Below are 14,319 nucleotides of genomic sequence, written 5' to 3'. Positions count from 1 at the left end.
TCTACCCGAGAGGCTGAGGCAGGAGAATTGCTGGAACCTGGGAGGCAGAGGTCACAATGAGCTGAGATCATGCCACTAAGCTCTAGCCTGGGCTACAGAGGCGAGATTCCATCTCAAAAAAAAAAAAAAAGAAAAAAGAAAAATATCTTACAGTGATATCCTAACAAGGAACACTATCATGTGTATCTTTCTCAGTTTTCAGCATAATGTTACTCTTACATTTATTCTGTGTCAAACGTGCTAAATGCCCTGTGTACATTACCTCTTTTTCACGATGTTCCTGATTATGCAACTGAGGGAATTGTGTAATCAGAAACATGAGGGAATAAGAATCTGTTAAAAAAAATGGCCAGCAACTTGATATTAATAAAATATTGGGCACGTTTGGAAAAGTGGTAGATAAGGAAGCAAAATAGGTAGAATGGATCCAGATCCCACTTATCAGATGTTAACTATGGCTCAGAAGAGTTAAGTTGCCTCAAATATTGAAAATACGATTTGAATCCAGGAGTATCTAATCCAGTGCTCAGGCTCTTAATTTCTACATTATTCTGCCTTCACATAATACACATGTAATTATTTTATAAACTCATAAACTCCTTTTACTGAAATAAACACTATTTTCATGTAAAATGGAGTTTGATGGTAACAATACCATTCTAGGAATATTCCTATGTTAACCATAAAATTCCCAATACTTTATTGTAATATAGCGTTTTCTTTTTTTTTTTTTTCCTTTTTCTTTTTGTTTTTTTGAGTTGGAGTCTCACCCTGTCACCCAGGCTAGAGTGCAGTGGCTTGATCTCAGCTCACTGCAACGTCTACCTCCTGGTTTCAAGTAGTTCTTCTGCCTCAGACTCCCAAGTAGCTGGGATTACAGGTGCCCACCACCACACCCGGCTAATTTTTGTGTTTTTAGTATAGACAGAGTTTCACCTGGTGGCCAGGCAGGTCTCAAACTTCTGACCTCAAGTGCCACTTGCCTCAGCCTCCCAAAGTGCTGGGATTATAGGCGTGAACCACTGTTCCCAGCCTAATGTAGCTTTTTCTGATGAACTCAAATGGGTCTATGATAGACTAATTGTAAAATACAAACCAAAAAGGAAGAAAGCAAAATTGCTTTTGAAATACTTTTTCTGTACATTAAAATAATATATATAATATCCTTTTTCACATGTTATAAACCTATTTTCATGTCACAACACACTCTACTGTAATATATTTAACCATCCTTGCATTATTAAACCATACTATAATAAGCATATGTCTTTTGTAGAGTTTTCCTTCCCTCTTTTCATATGTAGAAATTTTGAGTAACATGATAAAACAACTTATTTTGTTTTTCAGGAGATGATTTTTCTTTGATTCAACAAGAAATATTTATGGTTAAAGAATGTAAACATTGTAACATCGTTGCATACTTTGGGAGTTATCTTAGGTAAGAGAAAAAAAACATCTTCTCTCTCTGTATTTTATGTACTCTTTGCTACTATACTGTCTCCCTTCCATGTAAGTGCTATTATATATGTATGTTTTTAAACACTGTTCAAAGTTCTAAATTGTCTAGGGTCTTCCCCTATTGTATATTAATAATGACATTCCCATTTTTATAGTTATAGCTTATCTGGCAACTTAAATGAAACATTATAAGTGATTACAAGTAAGAATTTTAACTTATAAAACTGATCATATTCTAAACCACTTGAGATGGGAACAAAGCTGAAATTAATATGCTTTTCTGTATATTGAGGTGACAATGCATGGCAATTTCCTGTTGCACTTTGCAGTCCATCCTGAACCTTCGTTTGCTAAAGAGTGAGAGCCTTAGAGTATTTCAGTGATAATTACTAGCTAATATAATTTTCTTTCTTTTTTATATTAGTCGGGAAAAACTATGGATTTGTATGGAATACTGTGGTGGCGGATCACTTCAAGATATTTACCATGGTATGTTAATTTAACCTTACATTTTAAACAGACTTTGATTTTAATGATCGTTGTTTGGTGTTTCCAGTTAACCACGGAAATTAACAGATTTACTATTTTTGCATTCTTTTGTTCCCGGAGCACTGCATAACAGAAATCTGTATTTATTTTTTAATTGATTAGTCAGTTAAACTTGCCTGAGCCTGAACTGAGAAGTGGAAAAGTATTTGTATAATCCAGATTTCACTCTTTAGATGTAATCTCTAAGAAAGTGTTTTATCTACAAATGAAACTTCCTAGATTTCCTTGTAAATAAAAATTGAAATGCAAAGGATAACTCACAGAAAGGAAGTTTATGTCTATGTTAATAACTTAACCTGCTAACCAGCAAAGCAATTTACTTGTTAATGTAATATTTTTGTATTAGTATGTATTAGTTTCAAGTATTTTATTTACTATTCTATTAATTTAGGCAGTTTTCTGAGTTGAACATGATGTTACATTCCAGCTAGAAACTTTTAGTTTGGGCTCTACTGTTTAGCTTTTGTTTTGCTACTGACAGTTTCTTGAATTTCTAGAATTTATGAGACTAAACATAGATCTTTATAATTTTTCTTCTCCTTGTTTCACATGGATATGGGATAGTAAAATTCCCATTGCAACTATTCATTATATAATTCATTATGAAGAATTATGTGAAACATTTTTAACATTTGTATGCTTAAAAATTATAAATCTTTATATTGGAAACCTTATCAAATTTCAGTCATGCAGTTTACAAATGCAGCTACAATAGATATAAAAATAGAAGTGCTATTTCATTTCAAATGATATTTTATAACTTACAGAGCTCAGTTTTAAAAAGTCAATCAATAGACAGTGGTTAAATAAACTACTCTTCAACCTGCAATATGGAATACTGTACGACACTTAAAAAGGTGAAGTTACTTTATAATTATTGACCTGTGTATATCTCTCTAAGGCTTGTTTTTAAATGGAAAAAGTGAATCATGAAAGAATATATATAACATACTTGATCATATTTAGGCTTTTAAAAATTATATTTTTATAGGTATATATAATGTAAATGTATAGCAAAATGAAAGGATGCCTACTAGTTTCATAAGTCATTACCAGAGGAGAGGGAAAGCAAAGCACAGAAGCAAAATTCTAAATTATAAAAATGTATCAACATAGTACTTAATTATCAATTTTTAAATGTAGTAATTATCTAATTTTGTCACAACAAATAATCTATAACAAAAATTCTGACTGATGTCTAAACACTGATCCACTACCTCTTTATTAACAAAAATTTTTGACATCACATAAATGTTACAAATACAAAAATTATTATGATTTAGGCTATCTCTTATGCATATGGATTTAAAATTCTCTGTGCCACTGGGTTAAATTTTTTTTCTATGATTTTGTAAAGAATTGCTAACTTCTCATGCCTGTAATCCAAGCACCTGGGAGGCCTAGGCAGGTGGATCACTTGAGGTCAGGAGTTTGAGACCAGCTTTGCCAACATGGTGAAACCCTATCTTTACTAAAAATACAAAAATTAGCTGAGCGTGGTGGCAGGCGCCTGTAATCCCAGCTATTTGGGAGGCTGAGGCAGGAAAATTGCTTGTATCTGGGAGGTGGAGGTTGCAGTGAGCCAAGATTGTGCCACTGCACTCCAGCCTGGGCAAGAGAGGAAGACTGTAAGTTAGTTAGTTAGTAAGTAAGTAAATAAATAAATAAATAAATGGAATTGCTCTCTTTTCTGTGAAAAGTTTTTATTCAGTAATTGTAATTTTTATCCATTCACATTTTTATAAAATGAGAGAACTCTTAAGACTGTATGGATAAAATCAAGCTATATAGCTTTTTTAAGTTTAAGGAATAGCTTTGAAACATTAATTTTTTATGAAATTTGGCTTTCTTTTATTAAACCTGATATTTGTGGAATTAAATTGAAACTAAGTAGTACCCATCCCAGTAGTTAGTATACTAGATAGCATAACAATCAAGAACATCTACACTTATAATTAGATGTTGTTAAGAAAGTGACTTTTCTTCTTTTACTACTATTTACCAGGCTACCGAGAATCAAAATTTTGTGTTCCTGAATGGACATAGAGAGCCAGTGATTAAAATACAGAGTAGAATATTTCTTTAGGTGAAGAATACACATGACCACCTGACTTGGTTTCACTGTCAGTAGATACCACCCCAGATTTATTCTCATGCTGTTGAGAGGCATAGTTGCAAAGCCTCTGGTTGAGTACTTGAAATAAGAATTTTATATTTCATATTAGAAAGAGATCTGGCTGCCAAAAGTGGCATGGTTACCTTTTAAATTCTTAGATAAGGTACTGGATCAAGCCTCCCTGTTTTGATAGATATGGTAAACAATTATACTAAAGAAATAGTATCTTGATCTTTAAAAAAGTATATGATGCCTTTTAATATATGGGAACAGTCAATCTCTTTATGGTTCTCTATTTCTCTATATAACTGTAATTAGTTATATATCTATTTCTTTATTTTTGAAAAATTGTTCAGGATTGCTTTCTATAGACCTTCCTATGATGCATACCACTATGCTTTACACATAAGTGCTTAATATTTTCAGGGACCAAAATTGTTACGGAGTTAAATCTTTTATTTTTAAAGCACATTTGAAAAAATTCTCAGTGTTACCCTTTTTTTTGTTTCTTGATGACAGAAATAGTATATGCTCACAGAAGAGAAGTTATCCAACTGTATATATAGAAGAAGTTTTATAATAGTTTGTCATTTTTTAAGTAGACTGTTTTTAATCTGTTAGGTTCAAATGTATAACAATGTGGGCTCTTTTTCTTTCTAGTTACTGGACCGCTATCAGAATTGCAAATAGCCTATGTATGCAGAGAAACTTTGCAGGTACTATATTTTCTTATGTAGTTAGAAAGGCAGTTCTAGATTGACAATTGATAACTATAATATGATAGTCTACCCTAAAGAGAAAGGGTAAAACAAAGTGATTTTTCTGTTAATCTTTTATAATTTTGTAAAACTAGTTATTTTTCTTTTGTGAATCATAAGAATTCATTTAAGCTGATGCTGACACATATAGTGATCATATGTGGAGTTCCACTTTGTTGCTGATGCACACCATGATCATGTGAGGTAGTGTACTTTAGAGCACATGGCCCTCAGTTGTGAAAATTGGTTTTCAAGAATGAATCACCAAACCTCTCAATTGTAGCAAGTTGTCTAAGCATTCTCTTCAAGTTTATGGCCATAAAAGGAAGCTCTTCCACAAGACATAAGGGCTTTTACTATTTCTCTTGAAATAAAATAAATTAGCACAGCATTAACCCAGGGTATTATATGAAAACCCTATTTCTATGTGATATTAACAAGTGTCATTGATAGCGGAATCCTTTTTTGTAAGTTTGGTTACCATTGCATTAAATAGGTTTCTTTACTTCAGGGCCTGTGAGAACTTTTAGTATGTTAAAATGGGTTATGAATATTCAATAGGATATAGAGTATTTGGTATTTCTCCCAATTTATTTACTCAGCCCTGAAAGACTACTCATTGAGAAAATTAGGAATTAACAATTTTATACGTATTCTTTAGGAGGAGGGAATAAGTAGTAGTGATTGTGGCTTTTATTTTTGTAATTTACAACTGATAATTGTTAATCAATGCTTCTATCCCTACGTTTCCTAGATTGTGTAGTTTGTTTAGAAATGAAATTGATAATCTAAGTGTTGTTCTTTCATATTTTGCAAAATGGGAGATTGAGTTTATCTAGTAAAAAGTTCTATTCAGTTTTGAAAAGTTGGTTCTCACATGCTTTAAAAGATATAATCACTGACAAATCTTACTGAGAGATAATTGAAAGTAATTTATCTAACACACACACTCACACACACACAGAGAGAGAGAGAGAGAGAGAGAGAGAGAGACATATATTTACAGAGAGATGTATAATATATATGTGTGTGTGTATTCCTGTAACGTTTGCATAACATAGAAATTACTTTATTGTATCTACATAAAATACAAACTTAATCTTACACTCATAGCAGAATATTGAAAAATGCATTTTCTTTATAATTTCTAGAGTTCATTGTTTCCCTGAGTACTAAATAAAGTACTGAGTGGAGGTGAAAAACAAAAAAACAAACTTGGATTTGCTCTCTGACCCTGGTATATGACCATGACCTTTTATATAGTTCTAATTCCTAAAATACAATCCTGTACTGCATAACATTTCCGTCAACAATGGGCTACATATACAACAGTGGTCCCATAAGATTATAATGCTGTATTTGTCCTGTACCTTTTCTGTGCTTAGATATGTTTAGATACACAGTAATTGCCATTGTGTTATACTTCCTACAATATTAGTACAGTAATGTGCTGTGCAGGTTTGTAGTCTAGGAGCAATAGGGCTATACATACACCCTAAGTGTTAAGTGGGCCGTATGTATATATCAGCCATGTTTGTACAAGTACCCTCTATGATACTTGCATGACAAAACTGCCTAACAATGCATTTCTCATAATGTATCCCTGTTGTTAAGTGATGCATGACTATATAAAATGAGGCTTATTTGCAACAACATGGTTGGAACTGGTGGAGATCCTTAGGTTAAGTGAAATAAGCCAGGCTCAGAAAGACAAACATCACATGTTCTTACTTATTTGTGGGATCTAAAAATCAAAACAATGAACTCATGGACATAGTAGAAAGATGGTTACCAGAGGCTGAGAAGAGTTTTGATATGGTGGTGGGGATGTGGGGATAGTTAATTGGTACCCCCCCAAAGAAAAGAATGAGTAAGTCCTAGTATTTGATAACACAACAGGGTTACTATAGTCAATAGTAACAGAATTGTGTATTTTAATATAACCAAGAGTATCACTGGATTGCTTGTAACTCAAAGGGTGAATGCTTGAGGGAATGGATACCTCGTTCTCTGTGATGTGCTTATTTCACGTTGCCTGCCTATACCAAGTAAATACCCCATAAATATATACCTACTATGTACCCACAAAAATTAAAAATACAGAAATTAAAAAAAGGAAAAAAACTAATATGAAGCTTAGGAAGGGAGTACCTCCAAGATTGTTTCCAATTTTAAAATTCTATTATGCAGATAAACTTCTACAGCTGGTTAAAATTGAGTAACAAGAAGTAGATTTACCATGCTATACAAAATAATCAACGTAGGTAAAATATATGAATCAGCAATTTTCAAGAAACTGAACATCAGGTAATGAAGGACAATGAGGCCTGAAAAATAGGAAATAAACCAAGGAAGCCATGTTATTGCCCCAGGTTATGGCCTAGGGAAAATTTCCAGGCCACAGCTGGGGAGAAAGAACCCAGGTAGGGTCCCAAGCCAGTTAGAGTATTTAAGATAGAGTATTGGAGAGTACTTCAGAGTATTGGAGTATTTTTGAAAATTCAAAAATATACAGCACCCAACAAAGTAAAATTCACAATGTTGGGCATCTACTCAAAGATTACCAGACATGCAAAGAAGCATAATAAAATGAAAATTAGTAACAACAACACACACTGACAGAGATGCTAAAATTAGCCAACAAGAACATTAAAACAGTTTTAATAACTATGTTTAAGATGCTTAACAAGGCTGGGCATGGTGGCTCACACCTGTAATCCCAGCACTTTGGGAGGCCAAGGCTGGCATATCACGAGATCAGGAGTTCTAGACCAGCCTGGCCTATATGGTGAAACCCTGTCTCTACTGGAAAAAAAAAAAATATATATATATATATATATATATATATATAAAAATTAGCCTGGCTTGGTGGCATGCGCCTGTGTAGTCCCAGCTACTCAGGAGCCTGAGGCAGGAGAATCACTTGAATGTGGGAGGCAGAGGGTTGCAGTGAGCCAAGATCGCGCCACTGCACTCCAGCCTGGGTGACAGAGTGAGACTCTGCCTTAAAAAAAAAAAAAAAATGCTTATCAAGTTGAGATATGGAAGGTATAAAAAAGGCCCAAGTCAAACTTCTGGAGATGAAAACCACAATGTCTGAAGGAGTTAACAAAGGATGAAATTAATGGATGATTAAATATTGCAAAAAACATATATTAGTTTGAATTTGAGGGCATGGAAATGGGCCGGGCATGGTGGCTCATGCATGTAATCCTAGCACTTTGGGAGGTTGAGGTGGGTGGATCATGAGGTCAGGAGTTCAAGACCAGCCTGACCAGTATGGTGAAACCCCCTGTCTACTAAACATACAAAAATTAAGGTATGATGGCATGCACCTATAAACTCAGCTACTCAGGAGGCTGAGACAGGAGAATCACTTGAACCCAGGAGGCAGTGGTTGCAGTGAGCTGAGATCACGCCACTGCACTTCAGCCTGGACAACAGAGCAAGACTCTATCTCAAAAAAAAAAAAAAGAAATGGAAAATATTTAAAATGAAACATGGAAAGAAAATTTTTTTTTTAATGAAGAGTGAGTATCATTAAAGCTGTAGGACAATTTCAAGTGGCCTAATATGTATGTAATTTGTGTTCTTGAAGGGACAACAAAAGTAAAAGGGACAAAAATGAGAAAAAAAAAAAAGAACAGAAAAGAAAGTTTTCCATATTTGATGATAACTATTAATATGAACCCACAGATCCAAAGTATTCAACAAACCCTGAGCACAAAAAAAAAAAAAAAAACATGAAAAAAACTACACTAAGACACATGAAACAAATTGCTTATTTGATTAGAACATCTTAGAAGCATTCACAACAGGACTTATGATATATAAAGGAACAAAGACAAGGAAGATTTATTGTTAGAAATAAGTGAGAAGAGAGTGGAAAATCTTTTAAGTACTGAAAAGAAACTGTCAACCTAAAATTCTACTCCTAAAGAAAATCTCTTTCAAAAACAAAGGCAAAATAGAGTTTTTCAGACTTATAAACACTAAAAGAATGAATCACCAACAGACCCATCCTACAAGAAATGTTTAAGGAAGTCCAACATTCTCTCAAAGGAAATGCTCACTGGAGCAGTTTGGATTTTCTGTTTTCTGATTAGGGATACTTAAGCAGTATATATTCTACAAGTACTAAAAAAATCTGAAATCTGAAACACTTTTGGTCCCAAGCATTTTGGATAAGGGATATTCAGCCTGTACTTATAGGGAAATTTATAGCACTAAACAGAAGCTCTCAAATCAATATCCTCAGCTTCCACCTAAGAAGCTAGAAAAAGATGAGCAAATATAATGCAACATAAGCAGGGAAAGGAAATAAAGATCAGAATAGAAATAAATGAAATGGAACCAGAAAAAATAGTATAGAGAAAGTCAGTGAAATAAAAATCTGATTCTTTGAGAAGAGCAATAAAAATGATAAACATCTCGACAGATTGATCAGGAAAAAAAGTAAAAGAGAAGAAACAAGTAATCAGCATCAGAAATGAATGTTGGGATATCATGACAGAATTTACAAATATTAGATAACAAGACAGTATTATGAACAGCATTATGCTAGTAAAGCCTACACCTTAGATAAAATGGGCAGTTTCAACAGGAGGTACAAAATACCAAAACTCACTCTATCAGAAATAGCCTGAATAATCTTATATGTGTTCTCACAAAGAAAACTCCAAGCCAGATGATGCCATGCAATAAATTCTACCAAACATGTAAGAAAGAAATAATGCCAATTCTTTATTTACCTTTCAAGAAAATTGAAGAGTAAGGAATAAATCCTGAATCATTTTGGGTCAGCATTATTCTGACATCAAAATCAGACAACAGTCTTACAAAAGAACAAAACTGCAGACTAATGTTCTTCATAAACCTAGGTACAAACATTAAAAGGTTTAGCAAAGGTAATCCAGTAATATATTTTAAAAGTTAATACATCGTAAACAAGTGGAATTTATTCTAGAATACAATATTGGTTTAATATCCAAAAATCATTTCATCTTAACGACTAAAAAAGAAAAACCACATTATCATCACACATTCTCATAAAAATTCTGAGCATGCTAGGAATAGAAAGGAACTTATTCAACCTGATAAAGGGTACCTGTGAGAAACCTACGACTAAATTATACTTACTGGTGAAAGACTGGATGTTTTTTTCCTCCCAGGTCAGCCAAATGGTGAAGACTGCTTTTACTACTTCTTTTCAGCATTGCCCTTCCTAGAGGTGTCAGCCAGTGCAAAAAGAGAAAATGATGAAAATAAAAGGCGTCTGAAGTAGAACTCTCTTTATTCACAGACCACATTATCATCTATATAGAAAAAGGAATAAAATCTGCAAAGTAGCAACTAGAACTAATAAGCGAGGCTAGAAAGATTGTAAGATTGAAGATCAATATACAAAAATCAATTGGATTTCTATATACTAGCAACAGACAATCAGAAGTTAAAAGAAAATAACATACAATAACCTAAAGAATATGACATTCTTAGGGATAAATATGACAAAAGATGCATAAATACCTGCATACAGAAAACTACAAAATGCTGAGAGAAATTAAAAACCCAAATAAATGGAGAACTATACTATGTTCATGGACTAGAAGACAATACTGTTAAGATGATATTTCTTCGCCTATTGACCTATAGATTCAGTACAACCCCAGTCACAGTTTGAGGAGGCTTTTATTAAAGAAGTTGACATACTGATTCTAAAATTGCTGCGGAAATGGAAAATACCTAGAATAGTCAAACAACTTTGCATACCTGATCTATAGTGACAGAAAGCATCCAGTGTTTGTGAGGGTTGTGGGGAAGAATGGGAAAATTATAAAGGAGCACCACATACAGAAACTTTTAGGGATAATGAATATGTTCAATATCTTGATTGTGCTTAGTAAAATATTTCTGATTTTTATCAGAAAATAAATTAGAATTTTCTAGCTGGGCATGGTGGCTCATGCCTATAATCCCAGCACTTTGGGAGGCCAAAGCAGGTGGATCACTTGAGGCTAGGAGTTCAAGACCAGTCTGGCCAACATGGTGAAACCCCATCTTTACTAAAAAAAAATATAAAAAATTAGCTGGGCATAGTGGTGCATGCCTGTAATCTCAGCTACCTGGGAGGCTGAGGCAGGAGAAACGCTTGAACTCAGGAGGTAGAAGCTGCAGTGAGCCGAGATCACTGCTACTGCACTCCAGCCTAGGCAAGAGAGTGAGACTATGTCTCAAAAACAAAAACAAATCTTTAAACTATAGTAAACATTTATTTACTTATCTAGGTTTTTTTCTTCCCCAGAAAGACATTCTAGTTTTCCTTATTCAATAAGAATTTAAGTAGAAAATTTAGGAATCATGTTTACGGTTTTGCTGATACTTTTTTTTTTTGTAACTTTTAGGGCCTTGCCTATTTGCATACTAAAGGCAAAATGCATAGAGATATCAAAGTAAGTTCATTTAATACATTTAAACTGACAATTCTATTGGAAGAAATTTTATGATGCTAATATTTGTACTTTTGTTCTAGGGTGCTAATATTTTATTGACAGACCATGGCGATGTAAAATTAGGTATGTTATTTCAAATTCCTAAGATTTTTTCCAAAAATTTTAATGACATTTTAATAAAATTTTTTATAAACTTTTAAATGAGAATTAGCATTATATAAATTTAATTTTCATATTGAGTCACAGTAATGTTTAAATTTTGACCCAGTAATTTTACTCCCAAAACTCATTTTAAGGAAATTAAACCTAAAGATGGAAAATCAATATTCACTGAAGCATTAATCATATTTCTTATGTTAGAAAAAATGCAAACATAGTCTAGCAATAAAATAACTGTTAAACTGTGATAAATCTATTCAATCATTAATATCTGTGAATGTGTAAGAGTAAAACTGTTATGCTAAGTGACAAAACTGGACTGTATATTTATTATTTTTCAGCCACAGGTTTTTGTGTGTTATTTTATTTGTTTTGAAAGAGATGGTCTTACTGTGTCATCCAGGCTGGAGTGCAGTGGCTCAGTCATAGCTTACTGCATACTTGGACTCCTGGCCTCAGGTGATCCTCCCACCTAATCCTTCCAGGTAGCAGGGATTACAATACAATCTTGTTTAACTACAACACTAAGAACATTTATATTTAGAAAAAATGACTTTAAAAAAAATAGTACCAGAATGCTATCCTTGTTGTATTAGGATAAAAGGAATACAGGTGTGTGCTTTTCCCATGTATTTTATTTTTTGGGCTTTTTTTCCTCTTTTCCCCAAATTCACTTTATTGTGTTTATAATAAAAATATTTTTTAACTTTGTTCTTAATAAAGTACATTTCCATTCTAGTAAAGTACAATAAATTGTTTTTAATAAGTATGTTATGAACTAAGCAAGAAGAGATTTAGGTGTTTATATACACTTTTCTAATATTAATAATTGAATTATTGATAATGCCATGTCTAAGGGTGAAAGTAAAAATGTTATTTGGTATATTGTAAGGAACTAAAATTTTCTGGTTTTTTCCTCACCAGCTGACTTTGGTGTGGCTGCCAAAATAACAGCTACTATTGCAAAACGAAAATCCTTCATTGGCACCCCTTATTGGTAAGACATTACTGTGATTGAATTTTATACATTTTCATTTCCTCATGGTTTAGTGATCAACCTTGATATTTGGTAAGAGAAGTGATAAATAAAAGTCAGGAGATTTGCATGCTACTTGATACTACCAGAAGTTCTGGTTGGGTTAGGGAAGTTTGATGCTCGTATTTATGGTTCAGCCTTTTCTGTTAAAGTGCTAGTATTTTTTTACTATTCCTGTGATTTTATATTGAGAGGACTCTTAGGTATGAAATTTTCAAAAGATTTGCCCACTGTAATTTTCTTACCCTTTCTTCTGGTACTGCCTTTATTTTAATCTAGGACTTTTCCACTTTAAGTTCCAGGGTACATGTGCAGGATGTCCAAGTTTGTTACAGAGGTAAACGTGTGCCATGGTGGTTTGTTGCACCTATTGACCCATCACTTAAATTTAATCTGTGATTCTTCTTCCTACTTGTTAAAACTCCTGCATCCTACCTACCATTAGTCTCACCAGTCACCGGACTCTTAGTGCATTCCACCAATTACTGACAAAATAATCTTTCTAAAACACTGCTTTCATTATTGATAGATGATAGAAATAAAAAGCCTCATAATAAAACCTTAATATGTAAAATAGTGAATGTTATAAAAGGTGACATTTATAGTTTGTGTGAAAGGTTGGATTCTTTTTTTTCTGAGACAGGGTTTCATTCTGTCACCCTGGCTGCAGTATGGTGGCACAATCACAGCTCACTGCAACCTCCCAAGCCCAGATGATCCTCCCATTTCAGCCCCCTAAATAGCTGAGACTACAGGCATGCAACATCACAGCCAGCTAATTTTTTTTTTTTTTTTTTTTTTTTTTTTTTTTGTAGAGACAGGGTTTCATCTAAAACTCCTGGGCTGGTCTAAAACTCCTGGCCTCAAGTGATCCACCTCCCAGAGTGCTGGGATTACAGGCTTGAGCCACCACACCCATGCAATTTGGATTCTTTAATGTGCGGTGTTTGAGTAATTTATTATTTGAAAAGAAATTTAAGTAGCTCCATACCTCATACCTGGGATCAAAAATTCATATATGGAAATAGTTAAGTATAAAAGTGAAACCAAAAAACCATCAGTAACTATTTTAAGATTTGAGGAAGGCTTTCTGAGCATAAAGTATAAAACCTTAAAAGGAAAGGTTGATAGATTTAACTACATGAAAATTTAAAATTTGTGTATGTCCACCAGCTTCAACAAAATTAAAAGTCAAGTAAAAAAACAGGAAATATTGTCTAAAATATGTCAAACTAGGTTTAATAGTTTTAATGTGTAAGTTCATGTAAGTCGATAAAAAGAATGTCTCATTGGAAGCAGTTAGTAAAATAATACATATTAGATATCATAAAGTATGATAATTGTTCACAAGAAGTTACAGATTTCATTTTTTTTCCTAAACCAACTCTATGAGCAAAGAAAATGGCATAGACTTATTTGTGCCTAAAGAGAGTACTTTTTCCATAAAAAAAGAAAGGTAGAATATATCTAATAGGTGAGGGGTAACCAAAATTTTTCACGAGGCCAGTAAGAAAACTCCCAGAATTAACAAAGACTCAGTTTTCAATGACATATTAATTCACAGACCAATTAAAAAGCTACATAAAAATCTTACCTACATATTAGAAATACATTTTAATTCATCCATAAATCCAACAACCTTTTAGACATATAAAGAAAAATTTGTATTAACTGACAAGAAAAAAAACACTATGTGTTGAATTCATTTACTGTCACTTAAAGGGTGTCTACAGAATTCTCACATCAATATTTTCATGGAAAATAAGTGGAAATCAGTAGTCCACAGATCCTCAT

General features: G+C 33.2%; 1 protein-coding gene across 6 annotated transcripts in view; it reads left to right on the top strand.

Annotated features, from left to right (window-relative positions):
- Positions 1–14,319, top strand: part of MAP4K5 (mitogen-activated protein kinase kinase kinase kinase 5) — a 113,915-nt gene that overhangs the window by 43,998 nt on the left and 55,598 nt on the right. For 5 of the 6 annotated variants that reach the window (XM_032244550.1, XM_032244549.1, XM_032244551.1 and 2 more), the window contains 6 exons: positions 1,348–1,438; positions 1,883–1,947; positions 4,784–4,839; positions 11,283–11,330; positions 11,411–11,453; positions 12,414–12,486. In XM_032244550.1, coding sequence (XP_032100441.1) covers positions 1,348–1,438; positions 1,883–1,947; positions 4,784–4,839; positions 11,283–11,330; positions 11,411–11,453; positions 12,414–12,486 — 376 coding nt within the window. The remainder of the gene's footprint in view (positions 1–1,347; positions 1,439–1,882; positions 1,948–4,783; positions 4,840–11,282; positions 11,331–11,410; positions 11,454–12,413; positions 12,487–14,319) is intronic. The other variant, XM_032244554.1, reaches the window with a different exon arrangement.

The sequence above is a fragment of the Sapajus apella genome, unplaced genomic scaffold (assembly GCF_009761245.1).
Source record: "Sapajus apella isolate SASKATOON/1434 unplaced genomic scaffold, GSC_monkey_1.0 scaffold55, whole genome shotgun sequence".
NCBI lineage: Eukaryota > Metazoa > Chordata > Mammalia > Primates > Cebidae > Sapajus > Sapajus apella.
This window is presented reverse-complemented; position numbering and strand designations above follow the sequence as displayed.